The sequence below is a fragment of the Lineus longissimus genome, chromosome 1 (genome assembly GCF_910592395.1).
Source record: "Lineus longissimus chromosome 1, tnLinLong1.2, whole genome shotgun sequence".
NCBI lineage: Eukaryota > Metazoa > Nemertea > Pilidiophora > Heteronemertea > Lineidae > Lineus > Lineus longissimus.
The window spans coordinates 11,770,685-11,788,840 of record NC_088308.1 but is presented as its reverse complement, the minus strand read 5'-3'; the positions used below and the strand labels follow the sequence as shown (position 1 = coordinate 11,788,840).

General features: G+C 42.6%; 2 protein-coding genes across 2 annotated transcripts; both read left to right on the top strand.

Annotated features, from left to right (window-relative positions):
• The first annotated feature begins 8,493 nt into the window (after positions 1-8,493).
• Positions 8,494-9,534, top strand: LOC135497196 (putative nuclease HARBI1). Its single transcript, XM_064786945.1, has one exon. It carries the CDS (start codon positions 8,494-8,496, stop codon positions 9,532-9,534), a length of 1,041 nt encoding a protein of 346 aa, XP_064643015.1.
• Positions 9,535-16,922: 7,388 nt separating this feature from the next.
• On the top strand, positions 16,923-17,276 carry LOC135497187 (uncharacterized). Its single transcript, XM_064786935.1, has one exon. It carries the CDS (start codon positions 16,923-16,925, stop codon positions 17,274-17,276), a length of 354 nt encoding a protein of 117 aa, XP_064643005.1.
• Positions 17,277-18,156: the final 880 nt, after the last annotated feature.

The following is an 18,156-nucleotide window of genomic DNA, read 5'->3' as shown; positions in this document are numbered from 1 at the left end:
TTTCCCTGTCAAACACTTGGCAGCATTTTCTGCTTTGAGTGCATTTGTAGTGTATTTGGAACGATTCACTTGAACAACTTGGTTTTGAAACAGCAGGCGATGGCAAACGGTACATATGTATTCAGGGGGCAATTTAATTGCATTGCGGAACTTATTGATTGCTTGTTCAGTTTTATCTGTGTGTGCAAGATGTTTAGTGCTGGTGTTTGACAGGGGAATTGAGCAGCATTGCAACTGTTCATGTGGATTTACTGTAAGTTGAGTATTGGTATTATGTGTCGTTCCAAGGCATTCAGTTGACAAGTAATGATCTGTTTTCTTCACATGGTCCATTAATGTAGGCTTAGAGCCATAGCGTTGTCTCTTTGGCCTTTGGGACTTGGGACAATTTTGTGGTTGAAGCCGGCGCTTTGAGGTTTGTGTATGGACTGCTGCTTGTGGTGAAGTGACATTGGCTTGTTCCTTAACAACACATGTATGACATGAAGGTCTTTTGAGAGCAGGCAATTCTTTGTTTCTCGTGTCCACATTGGCGTTTTTGGCAGATGTTTTGGTATGAAGCCGTTCATTTTGATATTGGAAATATTTACCAAGGCTAGGTGACGCAAACTTAGGAATTGGCTTGAAAATTTGTAGTGGTGCAATGTCAAACTGAGTTTGCTGATTTGCAGCATGATTGTATAATATCTGAATATGATTTGCGACACTTTCCACATTTTTGAAACTTAGTAGTACAGCAGTACCATTCTCATCAACGACACCTTTTGAATTGCGGCTATGTGAATCAAATATATAGAATGAATTCGCATGACACCAAATTGCTATTGTATATCCCGAAGTTGTCATTAAACATGCTTTATATTTTATGCCAAGGGATTGTTGCAAGGCTGATAATAGTGATGGTGTATCATTGGGAGTGTTCAAGTTATCGCAATTGGGATTAAGTGGTAGAAGACCATAGACCTTTGGATGAAAACATGCCTGTACAGTTTTCTGAATTGTTGGTATAACAAAGCTTGAAGGCAATTCAGTTGTTTCCATATAGTCTTGAGCATGAGGGGTGTTCCTATACATGTGGTCACCCCAGTGGAGTATGTTATCCAAATCAGATGTGTCCCAATGTGTAGGGGCCTTTGTTGCATGAAACAAAAGTGCTACATATGCTATAGCAGTACACTGCTTACCTGCCGATAATGCTGGAAAATGTGGCGAACCCTGATGGAATGAAGCTTTGGTGCAAAGTGTCATGGGGTAATGCATAGGTTGAATGCTATTGCTAGGTTTCGACACGTTATCTGGCAATTTAGCAAAGGGGAATGGTTTCAGAGGTAATTCTGAATCAGAGGATTTGTTGAATGCAATTGTACGGGATTTCTCCTTGGCGTTCCTGCAGACTTTGCCTAGTGATTTTAGTGAACGGGGCATGATTACAGTAAATAAATAAATGAGCAAACTATACTAGACACTTGATGAAGTGTATATAATAGAAGAGTGTTTTTATGTTTTTGTTTTAGTGAAAGCAGAGATAAAAATTATATGGACTTTGTAAATTGCAAGTTGGCCTCAGAGGATATAGACCAATAGAGAGATAGGTAGGAATTGGGTTTGGCTATCAGCACAAAAAATTGTAGGCGGGAAAGTGCGGCAATAGATTTTGGATGTGGTGGTATACTTGTTGTGGAAATATGTGGATGTGGTGGTATACTTGTGGAAATATGTGGAAGTGAATGAGATGACGAGTGGAAATATTTAGGCAGAATGCAGTAGGAATGGAAATAAGCAGAAGTCGATGTGTCGAGATGAAAACTGGATGCAGTCAGATAAAGTGGCAGATATCTTTAAATCAATAAATGACTACCCTATCCATAGCATTAAACAAAGGCTACATGTACAGTCATATAGTCGTAGGCCTACAAGTACAACATCTGATTCTGAACATGTAAAAACGGCCAAGTCATGAAGTAAGTACTGAAAATGCAAGGCTACGCCTACGGGGATGCATTCAACCACACCACTTTTATTAACAGCAAAAAGTTAAGTGCTGTTGATTCAAAGGACTGACTGAAATGAAAGCAATTCCCAGATCTTAATTTATATCATGCATGTGTGTGGTCATCTCAGGACACATTCTACTCAAGCACATGAGCGCACGTGGCTGTGGGTCGTACGTCGATATGTAGCGTCCCGTAGTTAGTCTATACCTAAATGAATGAATGAATGAATTGAAAAACTTATATTGGGCGCCTTTCCGTGGTCCACCACGCTCAAGGCGCCACCCCCCCCTAAAGGCTTCCTTACGCTTGAAATATATCGAAATAATCAATTTATTCAGCGGTGAAACCTGTACATAATATATTGGCAGACAGTGATGAAGTTACCTGACTATAGGATAACGTGAATATTGCCAAAATGGATAAAAAAACAGGGAATTTTACCTTTATTCTTAGAACCGAGTTTACTACGTCCAGACATCAAGGTGTCTTGAGTGGAAAGAAAGTTTCGAAGCTTGTGGACGGATGACTTCGCTCGGATTGGGTAGTCTTCCGCTGCCAGGGGTTAGAATTCGATACAGCACACAGTATCGGCAACAGGGCGTGATATGAAAACAAATCGTGTTTACTGCAGTGGTGCAATAATTTATTCGGCTAAGCATGACAACATGACAAATATCAGCATTAAGCGCATTAGAACTATTTCTTATAAACGTAATGATACAAATCTTAGAAAGCACTGTTATTCGGCTCTTTCCGAGAGTTTCCGAATGGGTTAGTTCACTGCACGCGCCTGGAATTGGCAATTGGCAATGTGCCAAGGGAAGTTATTATAATACTGTGTAGACTCTATTTAGCCGGTCTGAATATAAGCCTTTTGTACAGGCGCCCTTCAACCGGCTTAATAGCGTCTCCACAGTATTTATATTATAATACCTCCCTCCATGCACACGTCACATGGTTCTGCTGCCAATTTTTTCTTCAAATGATCTAGTGTCAATCATGCACTTTTGTATACTGGCACCACGTAGGTAACTTCTGATCTGATCTTAAGTGGCAGGTTTTTGGTGCTTTGTCCTGGTGCTCATTTTTAAGATGACAAAATACTATCACCAGGGATATGGTCTGCAATTGCTGTTAGGAAAGTCACAATCTGGGGACAAAAAATAAATGTGATTTAGACTTCGCATTCCTTTGAAGTGTAGGTTGCGACATCCCAGGCCATTGATGCATGCATGGTCACAACATAGGGGCAACCAGGAATCATGGCAAGGATTTTTACAACCATTCTTTTGAGGTATAGATTGTGATGCGAGCGAAGTGTCTTGATCTCTACATAAAATTCCTTCGACATGGTGCAACAAACCAGTCCAGTAGATATATACATGGTCATAGCATACGGCATCGAGACAACCAGTATGCAAGGTTACGGCCAGGCCCAAGGGGTATGACCGATCAGCACTAAGAGTAAAAACGTAACATGCAATAATATCTTTTTAAACTAACTGCCACAGTAGGTTTATTTATTCAGTCTTTTTGAAGTAAAAGTATTACAGTGAAAAAGAACGAAATACGGCTGGAATATTATACTGGTTTGTCTCAGTTCGGACGGCAAATTCAGCACTGCACCGATGTCAAGGTTAAGACGGTTATACGACTTTGCCTCATCAGCTCCTCGTGGTCAAGGCTCCTATATCCGTGACTGATGCGGTCGCAGAACAGAACAGATGCTGATCATCCCCGTCAGGCTGTAAAACAGAGCGAGGAAATATTTTAACTTCACCAGAAGTTTTATCATTCATTATTCAGACCAACAGACACTGACTACCTGCTAATAGTCTATGAATTTCATTGTCATAATTCAGGACAAACACTTATCACCTTTGCTGACAATATTTTCAGAAGGTGTGTATACATTCGTGTGTCCATTTACACTGCACGTGTATACGTGCTTTACTGTACATTTCTACAGGAATGAGCAGGATGTACAGAAAAACGATCTCCAAAACTGTTGCTTTCAGCACTCGCGACACGTTAAGCGAGGTTTCAGCAATTATTTTCAGTGAAGGTATATCTCATGTGTAGAGTCTGGGTGATTTTGAGACATTCTTAGGTGTTTAAGGCGCACAGTTTGATGAAACATGATGAAACTTGCCCGAATTCGTAATTGCGGGGATCTGGAAACTTTCGGATGACAAGTTTGCCTCAAAAGATGGACGTGCTCCCTATAATCACCCAAACTAACAGCGAATATATATTCTTAAGATCCTTTTCTTGACCTCTGATGAGTTAATTTTGTCTGATGCAGTGTTTCAACACAAATTTGAGGGCGATTACAATCACGAAAAATTCACACTCACCCAGTCTAGAATGCGTAGACGAAATGTCTGTTGGCTCTTCCATGTAGCGGGTATCCTCCCACCTGTTCAGGTCGGGACAGATCAACGTTGAGCAACTTGCCTAATCGGTAAAAACGCGGGAGGCAGTGCTATGAAGATACCAGATTGATTCAGTTGGAGGTGTACTACAAGTGCAGCTTGATTTGACTCAGTGAAAAATACCAGGCAAAAGTACTTGACAGTACTAAAAGCACAGAATGAGAGAGACTCTGAAGCATCAAAAAAGAGAAAGGCAGTGCAAGATGAAGTTGATCAGTTGAGAAAAAAGCAGAAAGTGTTGGAAACATCTGTAAATTCCCTATTATCTGATGCAGACAAAAAGGCCAAGAAGGCCGAAGCATCTGTAAGCACAGCTAAAATGCGAGATCTTATCATGAAGTCTAACTGTTTGAGAGAAAAGGCTCAACAGACACAAGGTGAACTTCAACAAGTTTCATCTGACCTTGAGCAAAAATCCAAAGAATTGAAAAGGCTTTGATTCAGATTGTCAATCAAAGGCCTTTGGCTTTTAATTCTTGACTTTGGATTTTTGCTAGCTCAGGTCAGATTACAATCATTGTAATTTACATGTAGACTCTGGTTCGAGTCTACATGTAAATTACAATGATCGGTGTTGGTTCAGGTTGATATTGTACTCATGTTTTGTCAGTCGAAGTACAATAAGTTCTGGTCTTCTTATTATTCTAAGCATCCTGAGAATAGCTGGGCCTTATTAGTTTTAGATCGTGGAATAATTTAATTGCTTGCTTTAGGGCACTGATTGTGTGAGATGATGAAAAGCATTTGTTACATGTAGTAATTTATTTTTAGATCAAAAGTCACAAGATTGTGTCTAGTCTAAATTATTATTTTTTTTTTTTATTAAGAATTAATGTTTGTTTTAGTTTTACTGTTCATGTAATTTTGTATGGTTTTATATAATTGAAAGTTCTATTTTTCAAAATAAAAGTTAATTATTCTTAAAATAAATTTTAATGCTTGGAGTTGATTTTTTATCCGCGCCCTCGCCTTGGTGGATATGTACAGAAAATGATATTTTACCGGACATTTTACCCTCAAAAAGTGGTAAAAAAGGGTCTGGAAAAGGTCTGGAAAAAATTTGCCTAAAAAGGGTGGGAACCCTGACTAACTGCAAGTGAGAAAAACTATGCTCAAATAGAAAAGGAGGCGCTGGGCATCGTGTTTGGGGTGAGACGATTCCATAAATACCTTTACGGAAAAATGTTCCATTTGATCACTGATCATACGCCTTTGGTGACAATCCTGGGACTGAAAAAAAGCATGCTGACGCTTGCTGCAGCACGCATGCAGCGATGGGCCATCATTTTGCAAGCGTATCAGTACAGAGTGTCATATCGGAAATCAGCCGACAATGCCAATGCTGATGCCATGTCGAGGTTACCATGTCAGGACCAAGCCACAGCTGAGGACGCGGACGCTGAAGTTTTCTTCTTCTCGACATTGGATGAGTTGCCAATTAACGCCAACGATATCAGTCAGCAGACGAACCACGATCCAACCCTAGCAAGGGTACGATATTATGTACAAAATGAACTATATGCCTGAAAATGAGGCCCAGCTCAAGCCTTATTTCAGAAGACGAACTGAATTATCCACACAGAAAAACTGTGTGATGTGGGGAATACACGTGATAATCCCCAATGCGTATCGTGGATGCTTACTCCACGAATTGCACGAGGCTCATCATGGGATAGTTGCAACGAAATCGATCGCGAGGAGCTAACTCTGGTGGCCTGGACTTGATAACGACATTGAGGAAATGATCAACAGTTGTGAAATTTGCCAAGCAGTATGAAGGACACCACCAGTGGCACCACTGCACCCGTTGCGGTAACCCACTCGCACTTGGCAACGTATACACGTTGACTTTGCCGAGGAAAAATGCAGACTACTTTTTCATTCTCGTGGATAGCCACTCAAAATGGATCGAAGTGGAGCGCATGAAATCGACAACCACCGAAAAGACGGTGGATGTGCTTTGTTCCTGGTTTGCGCGGTATGGTTTACCAGAGACACTAGTTTCGGATAACGGGCCCGAGTTTATCTCTGAGGAATTTGCATTGTTCTTGAAGCGTAATGGAATTCGTCACATTCTGGTTCCCGCCTATCACCCCGCCTCAAATGGCGCCGCAGAACGAACAGTACAAACTGTGAAAGCCGCGTTGTTGAAAGAGCTTGAAAAAGTCGGGCGCGGAGCTAATAGACTTGAAGTGGATCATCAGTTAGCAAACTTTTTGATCAGATACCGTAGTACCCCTCATTCGGTAACAGGACTTACACCCTGTGAACTGTTTCTTGGGCGTAAAGTGCGTACTCATTTCAGTGTTCTGATTCCTAACCTTGAAGATCATGTCATTGGTAAACAGCTAGAGCAGGTTAAGCATCATGATAAGAAAGTGAAGTTTAGGGAATTTGAGTCTCAAGACTTGGTTAATGTCAGAAATCAGAACAGCACTACTGAGAAGTGGTCTCTAGGCACTGTTATCAAGCCAATGGGGCCAAGGTCTTATCTCGTGCGTGTAGGTCGCACTTTGAAGATTTTGCATGTGGACCATTTGTTGAAATCCAGCTGTCCAGTACAAGACCCTGTACAGGAAGCAACAGCAGTACCACTAGACATTGATTTGGACTCGTTTCTAAACAATGAGGACACTGACCCAGGCGAGTCACAACCAGTGCCGCCGCCACCTGTTAAGGGGCCAGTTAGGACATTTGCACAACCAACTCCTACTGTTTCTAGTTCAGTCAAAACGCCACAACCTAAGCCTACGGAGCCCATCATTCAACCTCAAATTCGTAGGTCAACTAGAGTTTGTAGAGCACCAGTAAAGCTTGATCTGTAGAGCATGTTCCTGCTGAGTGACAAATCTTGTATTATAGTTATCTGGTGTTATCTTGTGGACTGGTATTCATTGTTTTAATACATTCAGATTTTAAGTATTTTCCATTTTCACAGAGAGGAGAAAAGGGGAAAAGAAAATCAGTATGCATGTTAAAAACATTCATTTATTCATTGTAATTGTTGTCAGATTAGTTGGTGTTGATAGAGACAAGTAGTCTTATATGTGTTTAGTGAGTTTCAAGTTTGAGTTAACAAGTTATAGTTACTAGTCACATGTTGGCAGTGTACTGAAGGACAATCATTCTAAAAGGGGAGGAGCGTGATGTATTAATATATTGCTTTTAGCATAGTGTATTAGTACGCGAATTAAAAAGTAGTTCCTAAATGGCAGTCATCTAACCAATTTGTTATTCATGTTATTCACCAGGCTCGAGCCGAATTACAGTAGCCTAAAGGCGATACCGAACGTAACACACCCCAAGGACAAACCACCACAGGCCATCTCCATTGATCCAATGGTCTAACCATTACTTTTTCCTTACGAAATTTTGGGCTGGCAGTATGATATGAAACATTCCACTGAAAGGGCAACGCAAAAACGCTCTAATGTCACCTGCCTCCAATATTACTCCCATCGCTTGGCAGCACGCATCATCTTCAATCCCATCTTCTACAGCTACAAACTTTTCCAACAATATACTGTTGACGCTTACGTGAGGACAGAATCAAATCGACTTGCCTGGATACGCAACAACCAACAACATCTTCGAGTAGAGATGTACCAAGGCCTAATGGATCACCTAGCACTTCAAACACCCAACAACAACCTCAACCCAGGAAAAATTGTTATCCTCCCATCTTCCTTCCATGGTTCACCCACAGCAATGCAGCAAAACTTTCAGGATGCAATGGCTATTGTGTCTAAGCATGGACGACCAGACCTTTTCATTACATTCAAGTGGAATCCCAAGTGTAAAGACATTTTAGAAGCGCTTCCCCCAAACTAGAGACCAGGGCCCAATCTCATGAAACGCATCTAAGCCTAGTTGACAGCTAATTTGGCCTGTAGTTGGCTGCTATCCCTAGTTGCCTTCTAAGTGTTTTTCATGAAATGTCACTAGGCCTAGTTACATGCTAAGTTGACTGCTAAAGTTAGAGATGATCTGGGGCACCTCTAAATCTCTAGTTGTCAACTATTTTATCATTTGCCTGACTGGCATCGACGAGAGAACAAGTAAACATGGCAAGAAGGATATTTGAGCTTGCGGAACTTGTGGAGAGGCGCCGCGCTTTACGACGAGAGCGAGTTTTTAAAGATCGTCGGAATCCTCTGGACATCTTTAGTGACGGGGAATTGCTTCAGAGATACAGATTCTCTCGAAATGGGATCATGTTCATCACTGACTTAGTCACCCCACATATTGAGCATCCAACAAGACGAAGCAGTGCCCTACTTCCATATCAACAAGTCCTCATTGCCCTGCAGTATTACGGGACAGGGACATTCCATAAGGTTGTCGGAGATCCGTTGCAAGTGTCACCGGCAACTGCTAACCGAGCAATCCATCGTGTTTCCAATGCCTTGGCTGGAAGGATAAATGATTTCATCAAATTTCCGGAGGGGAATGAATTAGGACCCATTAAGGATGGTTTCTACCAAATGCGACACTTTCCTGGTGTGATAGGGTGTGTCGATGGGACTCATGTCTGGATTATCTCACCACATCAAAACGAAGTTGACTATGTGAACAGAAAGGGTTATCATTCGATTAACGTGCAAGTAATGAGTGACCATAGGGGCAAGTGGATAAATCTAGTTGCTAGATGGCCTGGCTCGGCGCATGACAGCCGAATTCTCAGATCAAGCCAGGTTTGGGACACAATGGAGGCTGGTTTGGTTCAAGCATTCATCCTTGGTGATAGTGGTTATCCATGTCGCAACTGGTTGATGACACCACTCTTGAATCCAACCACAGCATCAGAGCGTCGATACAATGCTGCCCATAAGTCTACACGGGTGTTGGTGGAACAAACCATTGGGAGATGGAAGCGTCGCTTTTATCTTCTCCATCTCGAGAGTAGATTGAAAGACCCAGAGAGTACCTGTAAGGTTATTGCTGCCACGGCTGTGCTGCATAACATTGCAGTGGACCGAAATGAGCCGGATGTTGAGTACCCTGGACCAGTACGAGAGGAGGTGCGAGCTGAAGACTACCACGGAAATTTTGACATTGCTAATGGACATAGAGCAAGAACGTTGTTGATTCAGAATAGGTTTTAATGGGACTATCTAGACAATGATAGTTGACACATCTACATGATGTTATACATATGTTATGTACCAAAAGTAGAACTTCACTGATAGCTGAACTTCACTGCTGTACTAGACTGGTTCCCTGTCTCTGCCGCTACGCTATACACCAAATCTAAGTATAATTACAACTGAAACAAAACACTTCCTTCTTCAGTCTGCAATAGCGATGGTGGGTTTTCATCATTTAATTGGCGCTTTAACAGTTTAATTTGCAATTTCAGCTTCTCTTGTTTTAGTACCAAATTCTGACGTTTGATGAGCATGTTCTCCCTTTCTGTTTCAATGAGACTGTTGTATGCTTCATCTTTCTTTAGCTTCTTGGATGACGTGGGACTGCAGCAGCCCCTGGTAGCCGACTTTGATGAACTTGGCTTAGGCGTATCAATTTCATGGACATCGGTTAATAATTCTCCTACATGTACATCACTGCTATCCGATTCTGTAAAGAAAGTGGAACATCACTAAGACTAAACTCCTTTGGAGACACTTGAAAAATTTCAGTTGTAATACTAGTATGAAGTGTTCATCAAGAGAGGTGGATTTTAAAAGGAAGCAAGTGGCTACACTTAATTATTTTTAGTACCAAAGTCATCTTGTCCAACCGACTTTGCTGTTACTCCAGACTCGACCCCAGTCAAACCCTGAAACCCCGGAGTATCTGCGCAAAGATCAAGCATCTTCTGTTGTGCTGGATTTGGCTCTGATGCCGGTTTTCCACCACCTGTTTTTGCTCGTGACTTTTTCTGCTGCTGTGCGATTTCCCGCGACTCTGACTTCAGTTTCGTCAGCCGAGATTTAAGGTCATCCAATGACCGATTAGTGTCTGGAAATCGGGCACGATGCTGCGTAAGGATGTTTTCCCAGGCCTCTTTCTTCTTCCGATTTGTGTTTACATCCTTTTGTTTTGCATCTATATTGTCTTTAAATTCCTCGTACTTCTGCGACAGGAAAAGGTTTTCATCCTGGCTGTAATTTGCCTTACGCTGCCTTTTCTGGGACATCTTTACTGTAGGGCGAAAAGCACAGTCTGTCTGTGCAGCACAGTGCTATGATAGACATGAAGATTGCACACAATGCGTAGATTTATCCCCATGACTGACCCCTAATGACCTAAATGTCCTCAAAGTCAGCACTCGGCCCATTGAAATTGAAATTGACATGCTGTGGTTTATGTGGTTTGGACGTCTCTCCACACTTTAGTTAACAACTACTTTTCCTACCTGGCAACTAGTTAGCTGGGTCCCTAGTGTCGTTTCGTGAAAAGAAATTTAGAAGTCAACTAACAAGATGGAAACTAGTGATTTAGAAGCCAACTAACCCCTAGTATGCAGCTAATTTAGAAGCCTTTCATGAGATTGGGCCCAGAACACTGTCCTGATATTGTCAGCCGTGTTTTCAAACTTCACCTCACAGAACTTCTTGATGACATCAGGAATGAAAATTGCCTTGGAATCCCGACAGCGTACATCTACATCATCGAATTCCAAAAACCGGGCCTCCCTCACTGTCAACTTTTATTGATATTGGCCGAAGGAAGCAAACTTAAGGCCCAAACTTATATCGATAGTGTCATCAGAGCCGAAATCCCCGATGAAGCAACAGAACCAGACCTTTACAACACAGTCAAAAGCTCTATGATTCACGGACCTTGCGGCACCCTCAACCAATCGGCCCCATGCATTGCAGATAACAAGTGCACAAAGGACTATCCCAAAAACTTCCAAGATCAAACAGCCCTAGCAGTTAACGGCTATCTATTGTACCAACGTAGGGATAATGGCAAAACTATAGTAGTCTGACGACACCAAGTAGACAACAGATGGGTTGAACCCTACAACCAGTGCATCACGTTTAAGGGGCGTGATTGCGCCCTTCAGCGCTCCCAAAATCAGATTAAGAGGAGCGGAAAACCCCGCTCCTTGCATTTTATCAATGTGTTCATTTGTTTATTTATATCCCGGTCAATCAGCTGATTACGGACATTACCGAGCATTGCCGAAGTGTTTTTGGGCGATTCGACCTTGCTTTACAGTATGAGCTTGATGATTGGCTGTTAGTTTTTTTTCAACCAATCGTGTTGACTACAGCGCCACCCACGTGAAGGGTGTGTAACTAGTTGTGGGCCTGTTTGGACCGGAACTTCACTCAGCCATTTTCCATCATGTACGCGAGTCTGCGGACTTTGTCCGTGAAGGCAAACTTGTCGTTTTTTAGCCCATTTAACTTTCAATATATTATCTTTATGTGCTCGACCTTTCGTAAAAGTTATATAGAAGGCAAAAATGATGTAAGTATTTTTAAAAGTCTGTATTAGTGAGGTATTTTGCTCGCCTAAAGTTGGCGGTGGTGATGGCTGTGAAATCACTGTCTTCATGATGTATGTATTTGCACTGGCAATGCACTGTTTTGGGTGCGCCCTTGTTTACGGTTCCTGTCCGGGCAAGATGGCGGACATTATTTGGTATTTACAAATCACAGTTAATTACCTGTTAGCGTGAAGGTTTCTGTGAATATCTATGGCACCAGAGGCCGTTGGTTACTTTGTTATGCACGGTTATTCCTGCTTTCCTTTGTAGGAAATATTGATTTATAATTAAGAAACATTATAGACTGGGGCAGGTTTGACCTCTCACCCCGGTGTGGAGGGAGTTTTGGTCCCACTAAAAAGGTGTCTTAGTGCACAATTTGTTCTTGGTTCAGGCTTTGGTCATAGTTAGTAAACCTTGATCATTTGTTTTGGTATTTAGTGGGATCAGAATGCCCTTTACACCGGGTGGAGTGGGACATGTCTTTGTCCGGTTATTCATTCTGGTTTTTCGAGCAACTTTATGTTATTTGAGATGGCTTAGATGTACATACATGTACACACATGTACACTCATGTATTACTTAAACTTCAACGTATTTGCCTGGGGATTCACTGCTGTGGATGCTGTTGCTTTGCCTTTGGGATGTCATGATTAGTTTTCTATTATACTAAATGTAGCCATTCTTTTGGCTTACGGCAAGTTTGCTCCCTCTTTAATATAATTATATAATATTTCTTGACATCTCTTTGTATAGCTGCTTCTTACTTCAGTGTTTTTCATTCTACATGTAATTATGTAAGGCTTAATTGCCATCTCTTAGATTCTCCAGAATCATAAATTTATTAAAGATTCTGATTTCCCTTTGATATAAACTTCTGTTAAACATGTAGTATGGTACTTATAGTATTTGTCATCTCTTGTCATTACAGTTTTAACCGATGATTTTCCATGATGTAATATCATTCAACGTCAAGAAAATCCTGCTGTTGTCAAGTCTATTCGAGGGTCGGCCACAAATCGGCTTCTGTGTTCCATATAGGCTTCGTCTTCCCATCGGAACATGGCGGCTGTTGAGAAGCAGCAAAATGAAGAAAGCCGTGGCGTCAAAAAACAAAGCCGATGAGTTTTCAAAGACAGTGCAATTGCACACTTTATGAAATGGTCTGTGAAGGATAACTTCAATTATGACACGTATTCAAAAAATGGCAGGACATTCGTTTGCAACGTTTCATGCTAACTTTGCGCCCGTTTTTCTGATAAAGTCAGGGGGGATTTCCACGTCGTGGAAATGCCCAGGACGCTTCCCTGAAATTTTGTACTGGGACCGACTTTGTTTCCTCTTGGACCCTAGAACGGCACCAGACGAAATCCCTTTCGCATGAAAAGGCCACCAAATATCAGCAAGAGGCTGATCATGCAGCAGGAAGTACTTGAGCTTCGTCAGCAGGTAGGTGCACTATATTAACAAATACATGTTGATGTTAATGTACATATCATAATGTATCATGCATGTATGTAGGCCCATATACAGAGGCTAGTGCTTACTGCAGTAGGCAGTGACATATGTTGCACTGTGAGTGCACTGTACACAATAACTAGATTATAGGCTGAAGTGTACTGTAGTGTAGGGCCAGCGAAGTGGGAGGAACATGCTATGGTTGGATTTTACTGCATCACAACTCTTTCTGACTTCTTTCAGGTTCATCACCACCCCTGCCACCACCACCAAAGCAAAGACGCGTCGATGATTTGATACATGCCCAGGCAAAGGACGCCTATTGCCGACTTCTGATAGCAGCATACCTCCTTGCAAATGATGGTGTGAGTGCTACCATGATGTTATTGGTTAGCTTCCGGTATTTGAATTTTGCGCCTTGGTATTTTCGCGCCGTTTCTGACTTGACTGCAGTTGTGCTTCCGCCCACCAGGCGCTTACGCCATGCTGATTATTTTGCTCAATTCAGTGGTTTTTTGTGCCGTCTTGGCATCCACCCATAGAGGGGTTAAACGAGGCTCAAGGATGCCCGAATAGAGGTAATTATAGATAAGAATGTATAGAACCTAGAGAACGTATTTGCTAAATCTTGGTACTTGACATAAAGGTAACAAAAGAGGGTTTTGTTGACATAGTTTTCCCATGATGAGCCCATGTGGAAGTACAATCGAGTTCCGCCAGATGGCAGCATCTGCCAGTGTAGAAAATGGTGCAAAGGGTGGTACAAAATATTTCTGAGCTATAAGCTAGCATAAGGAAGGTTCAGTGCTGATTGTATCACTCTTGCATAGAATATTGTCTTCTATTAACCCTTTCTTTGAACGAATATCTTATGTCTTGTTTGTGCATGTTTTTCAGTTTTACGTGAAAGTAGTGAAAGTCGTGAGGTGTAGAGAAGAATTAAAGCCAGAGGCAGAAAATACGAAGAAACTGGTTTTGGTTCTTCACTTAAAGAAGTTGTTTGCCCTCACAGCCACAGTAAAACTCTACCGGACAACAATGAGCCAGGAACAGAAAGAAGGATTCGGGCTGCTACTCCAAGCAGCCGCAGTCCAAGAAGGTGAAGCAGACGAAATGATCGCAGCATTTCGGGAGGAGAATTGTAGGCTAAAGGAGGAGCTGCGAAGATACGAAACCGAATATGAACTTAACATATCAAGGACTACTGGTGGTAGTCAAACACCCGGCTGTCCCCAATCGCCGATGACAGGAAGCAATGAAGTGGCCAACGCCATCTCGACGTTGGCAGATGTGTTGACAAAACGAACAGAAGGACTAACAAAGAAAGAACCCAACGTGTTCACTGAGGACATTCTGGATTATCCAGTGTGGGCCAACTCTTTTAGAACACTGGTTGAGGATAGATATCAGAAGGATGCCAATCGCATTTATTACTTAGGTAGATACACTGGCGGTGATGCCAGGGAGTGCATCAAGGGGTTACTCGACCTCAACACCCCCCTGGCCTCCAGAAGGGCCAAGCGGACCCTGGAAGACAGGTACGGAGATAAACTGAAGTTGGCACACACATTCCGAGACAAGATCAGCAAATGGCCTTCCATCAAGCCTGGTGATGGGGAGGCTCTACAGAAGTTAGCAGACTTTCTCTGCCAATGCGAGACGGCTATGTCAACCTTGCGTAACCTAGCCATACTAGACGACCCCACCGAACATCAGAAAATACTGACCAAACTCCTGAGGTTCATTAAGACAGATGGCTGATAGTGGTCGTCAAATGGGTTTATGGATCTGACGGAGATGTAGACTCGGGGAACTTTCGAACAGTCAGTGATGATTACCCACCGTTCTCAAGGTTATGCCAGTTCCTTAGCAAGCAGGCTCGCATTGCCTGCAACCCGCTCAAATTAATCGAAAGCAGTAGCAGTAGCCATGGTAGTGACGTGGCCAGTCGACAGAGGCGAAGGGGTCCTAGTGTTAAAAGTTTCGCCACTACTAGTGGCGCTGGTGCCCAGAGTGGTATTGCCACTCCTACGGTTGATCGTTCAACTCCCAAGTGTGCCGTTTGCAAAGGACCACACCAGTTAGAGACTTGTGATCAGTTCAAGATAATGGAACTCCCGGAAAGAGTTGCTTCGGTGAAGCAGGGTGGCCTGTGTCTCGGATGCTTCAAATGGGGACATAAACGTAGAGACTGTAGGTGCAAGAGGCAGTGCGACGTGTGCAAGCGTTTTCACCCCACACTTCTGCATGATTATACGTATGTGTACAAATCGCCCGAACCTAGTGTGCCTAGTGTCACAGCACACTGCATAGAAGAGAAAGAGTCTGATAGCTGTTGCTACTCCATGATAGTACCAGTGATGCTACATCACAGGGATGACCCCAACAAGACGGTGCTGACGTACGCCCTACTAGATGAGCAATCGGATGCCTGCTTTGCTACCACACCGGTATTGGATAAGCTGGGAGCTGACGGCGACACTGTATTGTTGAAGTTATCGACTGTTCTTGCTGAGGAGACGATCGAGTGCAAGAAGGTTCAGGGGCTGGTCGTGAGAGGACTGCACGAGTCGAAGGAGGTGGGATTACCTGGCACATATACACGTGATGTTATACCAGCCAAACTCAATCAGGTGCCAAAACCAGAGATCGTCAAAAAATGTCCCCACTTGGCAAATGTGTCTGACAAGCTGTCACCGTTGTTGAATGGCATTGAAGTTGGGCTCCTGATTGGGTTGAGCTGTCTTCAGACTATCAAGCCTTTATAGGTTGTGCCTGGTGGTGAAAGCGACCCGTATGGGGTACGCACAGCCTTAGGTTGGAGTGTAGTTGGTGTTGTCTGCACTCATGATGTAAATGAATGCTCATGTCACTGTTCTCAGGTAGTTGCTCCCTCGGGTTCTGGTTTGAACCAGGGAGGTCACTTCGCTTTTGTAACATAGGTACAAGAGGTCAGTCCTCTAGCGTTGTCTCAGATATTTGAGGTAGAGTTCAGTGAGAGACATAGTGATGCCAAGGTATCAGTTGAAGATAGAAGTTTATGAGCATAATGCAAGAAGGTATTCATCAGAGGGAGGACAACCACTTTGAGTTGCCGCTGCCCCTCAGGGAAGACAACCTTAAACTCCCTAACAACAGGTCAATGGTTCTGAAACGCCTGTCCGGTTTGCAGCACAAGATAGAAAGAGATAGCAAATATCAGAGTGATTATACAGAGTTCATGAGTAATCTGATTAGCAATGGCATGCGGAGAGAGTTCCAGAAGATGAGCTAAATATCAGTGATGGTTTGGTTTGGTACCTCCCTCACCACGGGGTTTATCACCCACAAAAACCCGGTCGTATCAGAGTAGTGTTCGATGGTAGCGCAGAACACCAGGGTGAGTCACTCAACAAGCACTTGTTGCCAGGGCCAGACTTCATAAACAACCTGACAGGCGTGCTGGTGCGTTTTCGCAAGGAGCATGTTGCTTTCATCTGTGACATAGAGAAGATGCTTTACCAGGTTGGCGTTGATAGAAGGTACAGAAACTTGCTAAGGTTCCTATGGTGGGATGGTGGCGACACAAGTAAACCCATAGTAGAGTACCGCATGACTGTGCATGTGTTTGGAGCCACCTCCTCCCCTGCATGTGCGAATTTTGCGTTGAAGGCCACTGCAGACAAGTTCGAGTCTGAGTTTGGAGCCAGAGCTGCACAGTTTATTAGAGACGACTTCTATGTCGACGATGGTTTGAATTCGTCAGTTGACGTGTCAGAGGCTAAGGTCTTGGTTGAAAACAGCAGAGGCATGTGTGGGAAAGATGGCTTCTGCCTGTGCAAATTCATGTGTAACCACAGAGAGGTAATGAATGGCATCCCTGTTGAGTCTAGGGCCAAGGTTATTCAGCAGTTAGATATCCTCCATAATGATTTGCCGATTGAACGGGTACTGGGGATGCAATAGTGTTTGGAACTAGATTCCTTTGGATTCTGAGTAGTGTTTAGAGATAAACCTTTGACTAGACGTGGAATTTTGTCCACAATGAGCTCCATCTTCAACCCGATCGGTTTGGTCTCCCCTTTCATACTTCAGGGTAGGCGAGTGTTGCCCCAACCCATTTAGTTCACATGGGTGAGCTCGGGGGTGATTTCATGTCATCATGTCTTAGTGTCGTCGCTTACTTTTTGACAGGTTTGAGAACTTAGTGATGACATTGATATCAGAATGAATTTCGCAATGCGTTTTTCTTCGCAACATCATCGCATACTTTTGTTGTCACGAATTAAGAATCTTGGTTTATTTGACTACCTAAAGCTCCCATACTGTTCTATGTGTTGTCCCAGGCATTCTATTATAACCAAGAACATCTGTTGCAATTGATGAAAAAGAAGAAATATGCTAATATGGTACATTTATAATTTCTTCAATTATTGAATTTTGCTTGCAAATGAATATTCCATAAAATTCGTATGAGCTTGCGAGAAATCAGGCTCTAAAGTTGCGTAATGCGTTTTATTTCCTGATATAATGGTCACCTTTAGCAAAACATCCTTAATTTGGCCTTATGAGTTTGCAAGAAATTAAACTAATTAGAGTGTAATTTGCCAATAATTGTGAACTCACTGTTTGTTCAGCATGGCAATTAATGGATAATTAACACAATAGTAGCAAACTTACAAGCTACTACACCTTATTGTCCTGTTGTTTATTAAGTCATGATAAACGGAATTCAAAAATAATTCGGTCATGGGTTCACAGAAAATTCTTTTGTCTTGTTTTTTTCATGGTTTCGTGGAGGTTGTTCAAGGTTTTCTTTCTTTTTACTGGTATTTTGTAATGGCTT

What these genes read in the sequence shown, in the direction of transcription:
- LOC135497187 (XM_064786935.1), top strand. Translation starts at nt 16,923, where the DNA reads ATGACTGTGCATGTGTTTGGAGCCACCTCCTCCCCTGCATGTGCGAAT.
- LOC135497196 (XM_064786945.1), top strand. Translation starts at nt 8,494, where the DNA reads ATGGCAAGAAGGATATTTGAGCTTGCGGAACTTGTGGAGAGGCGCCGC.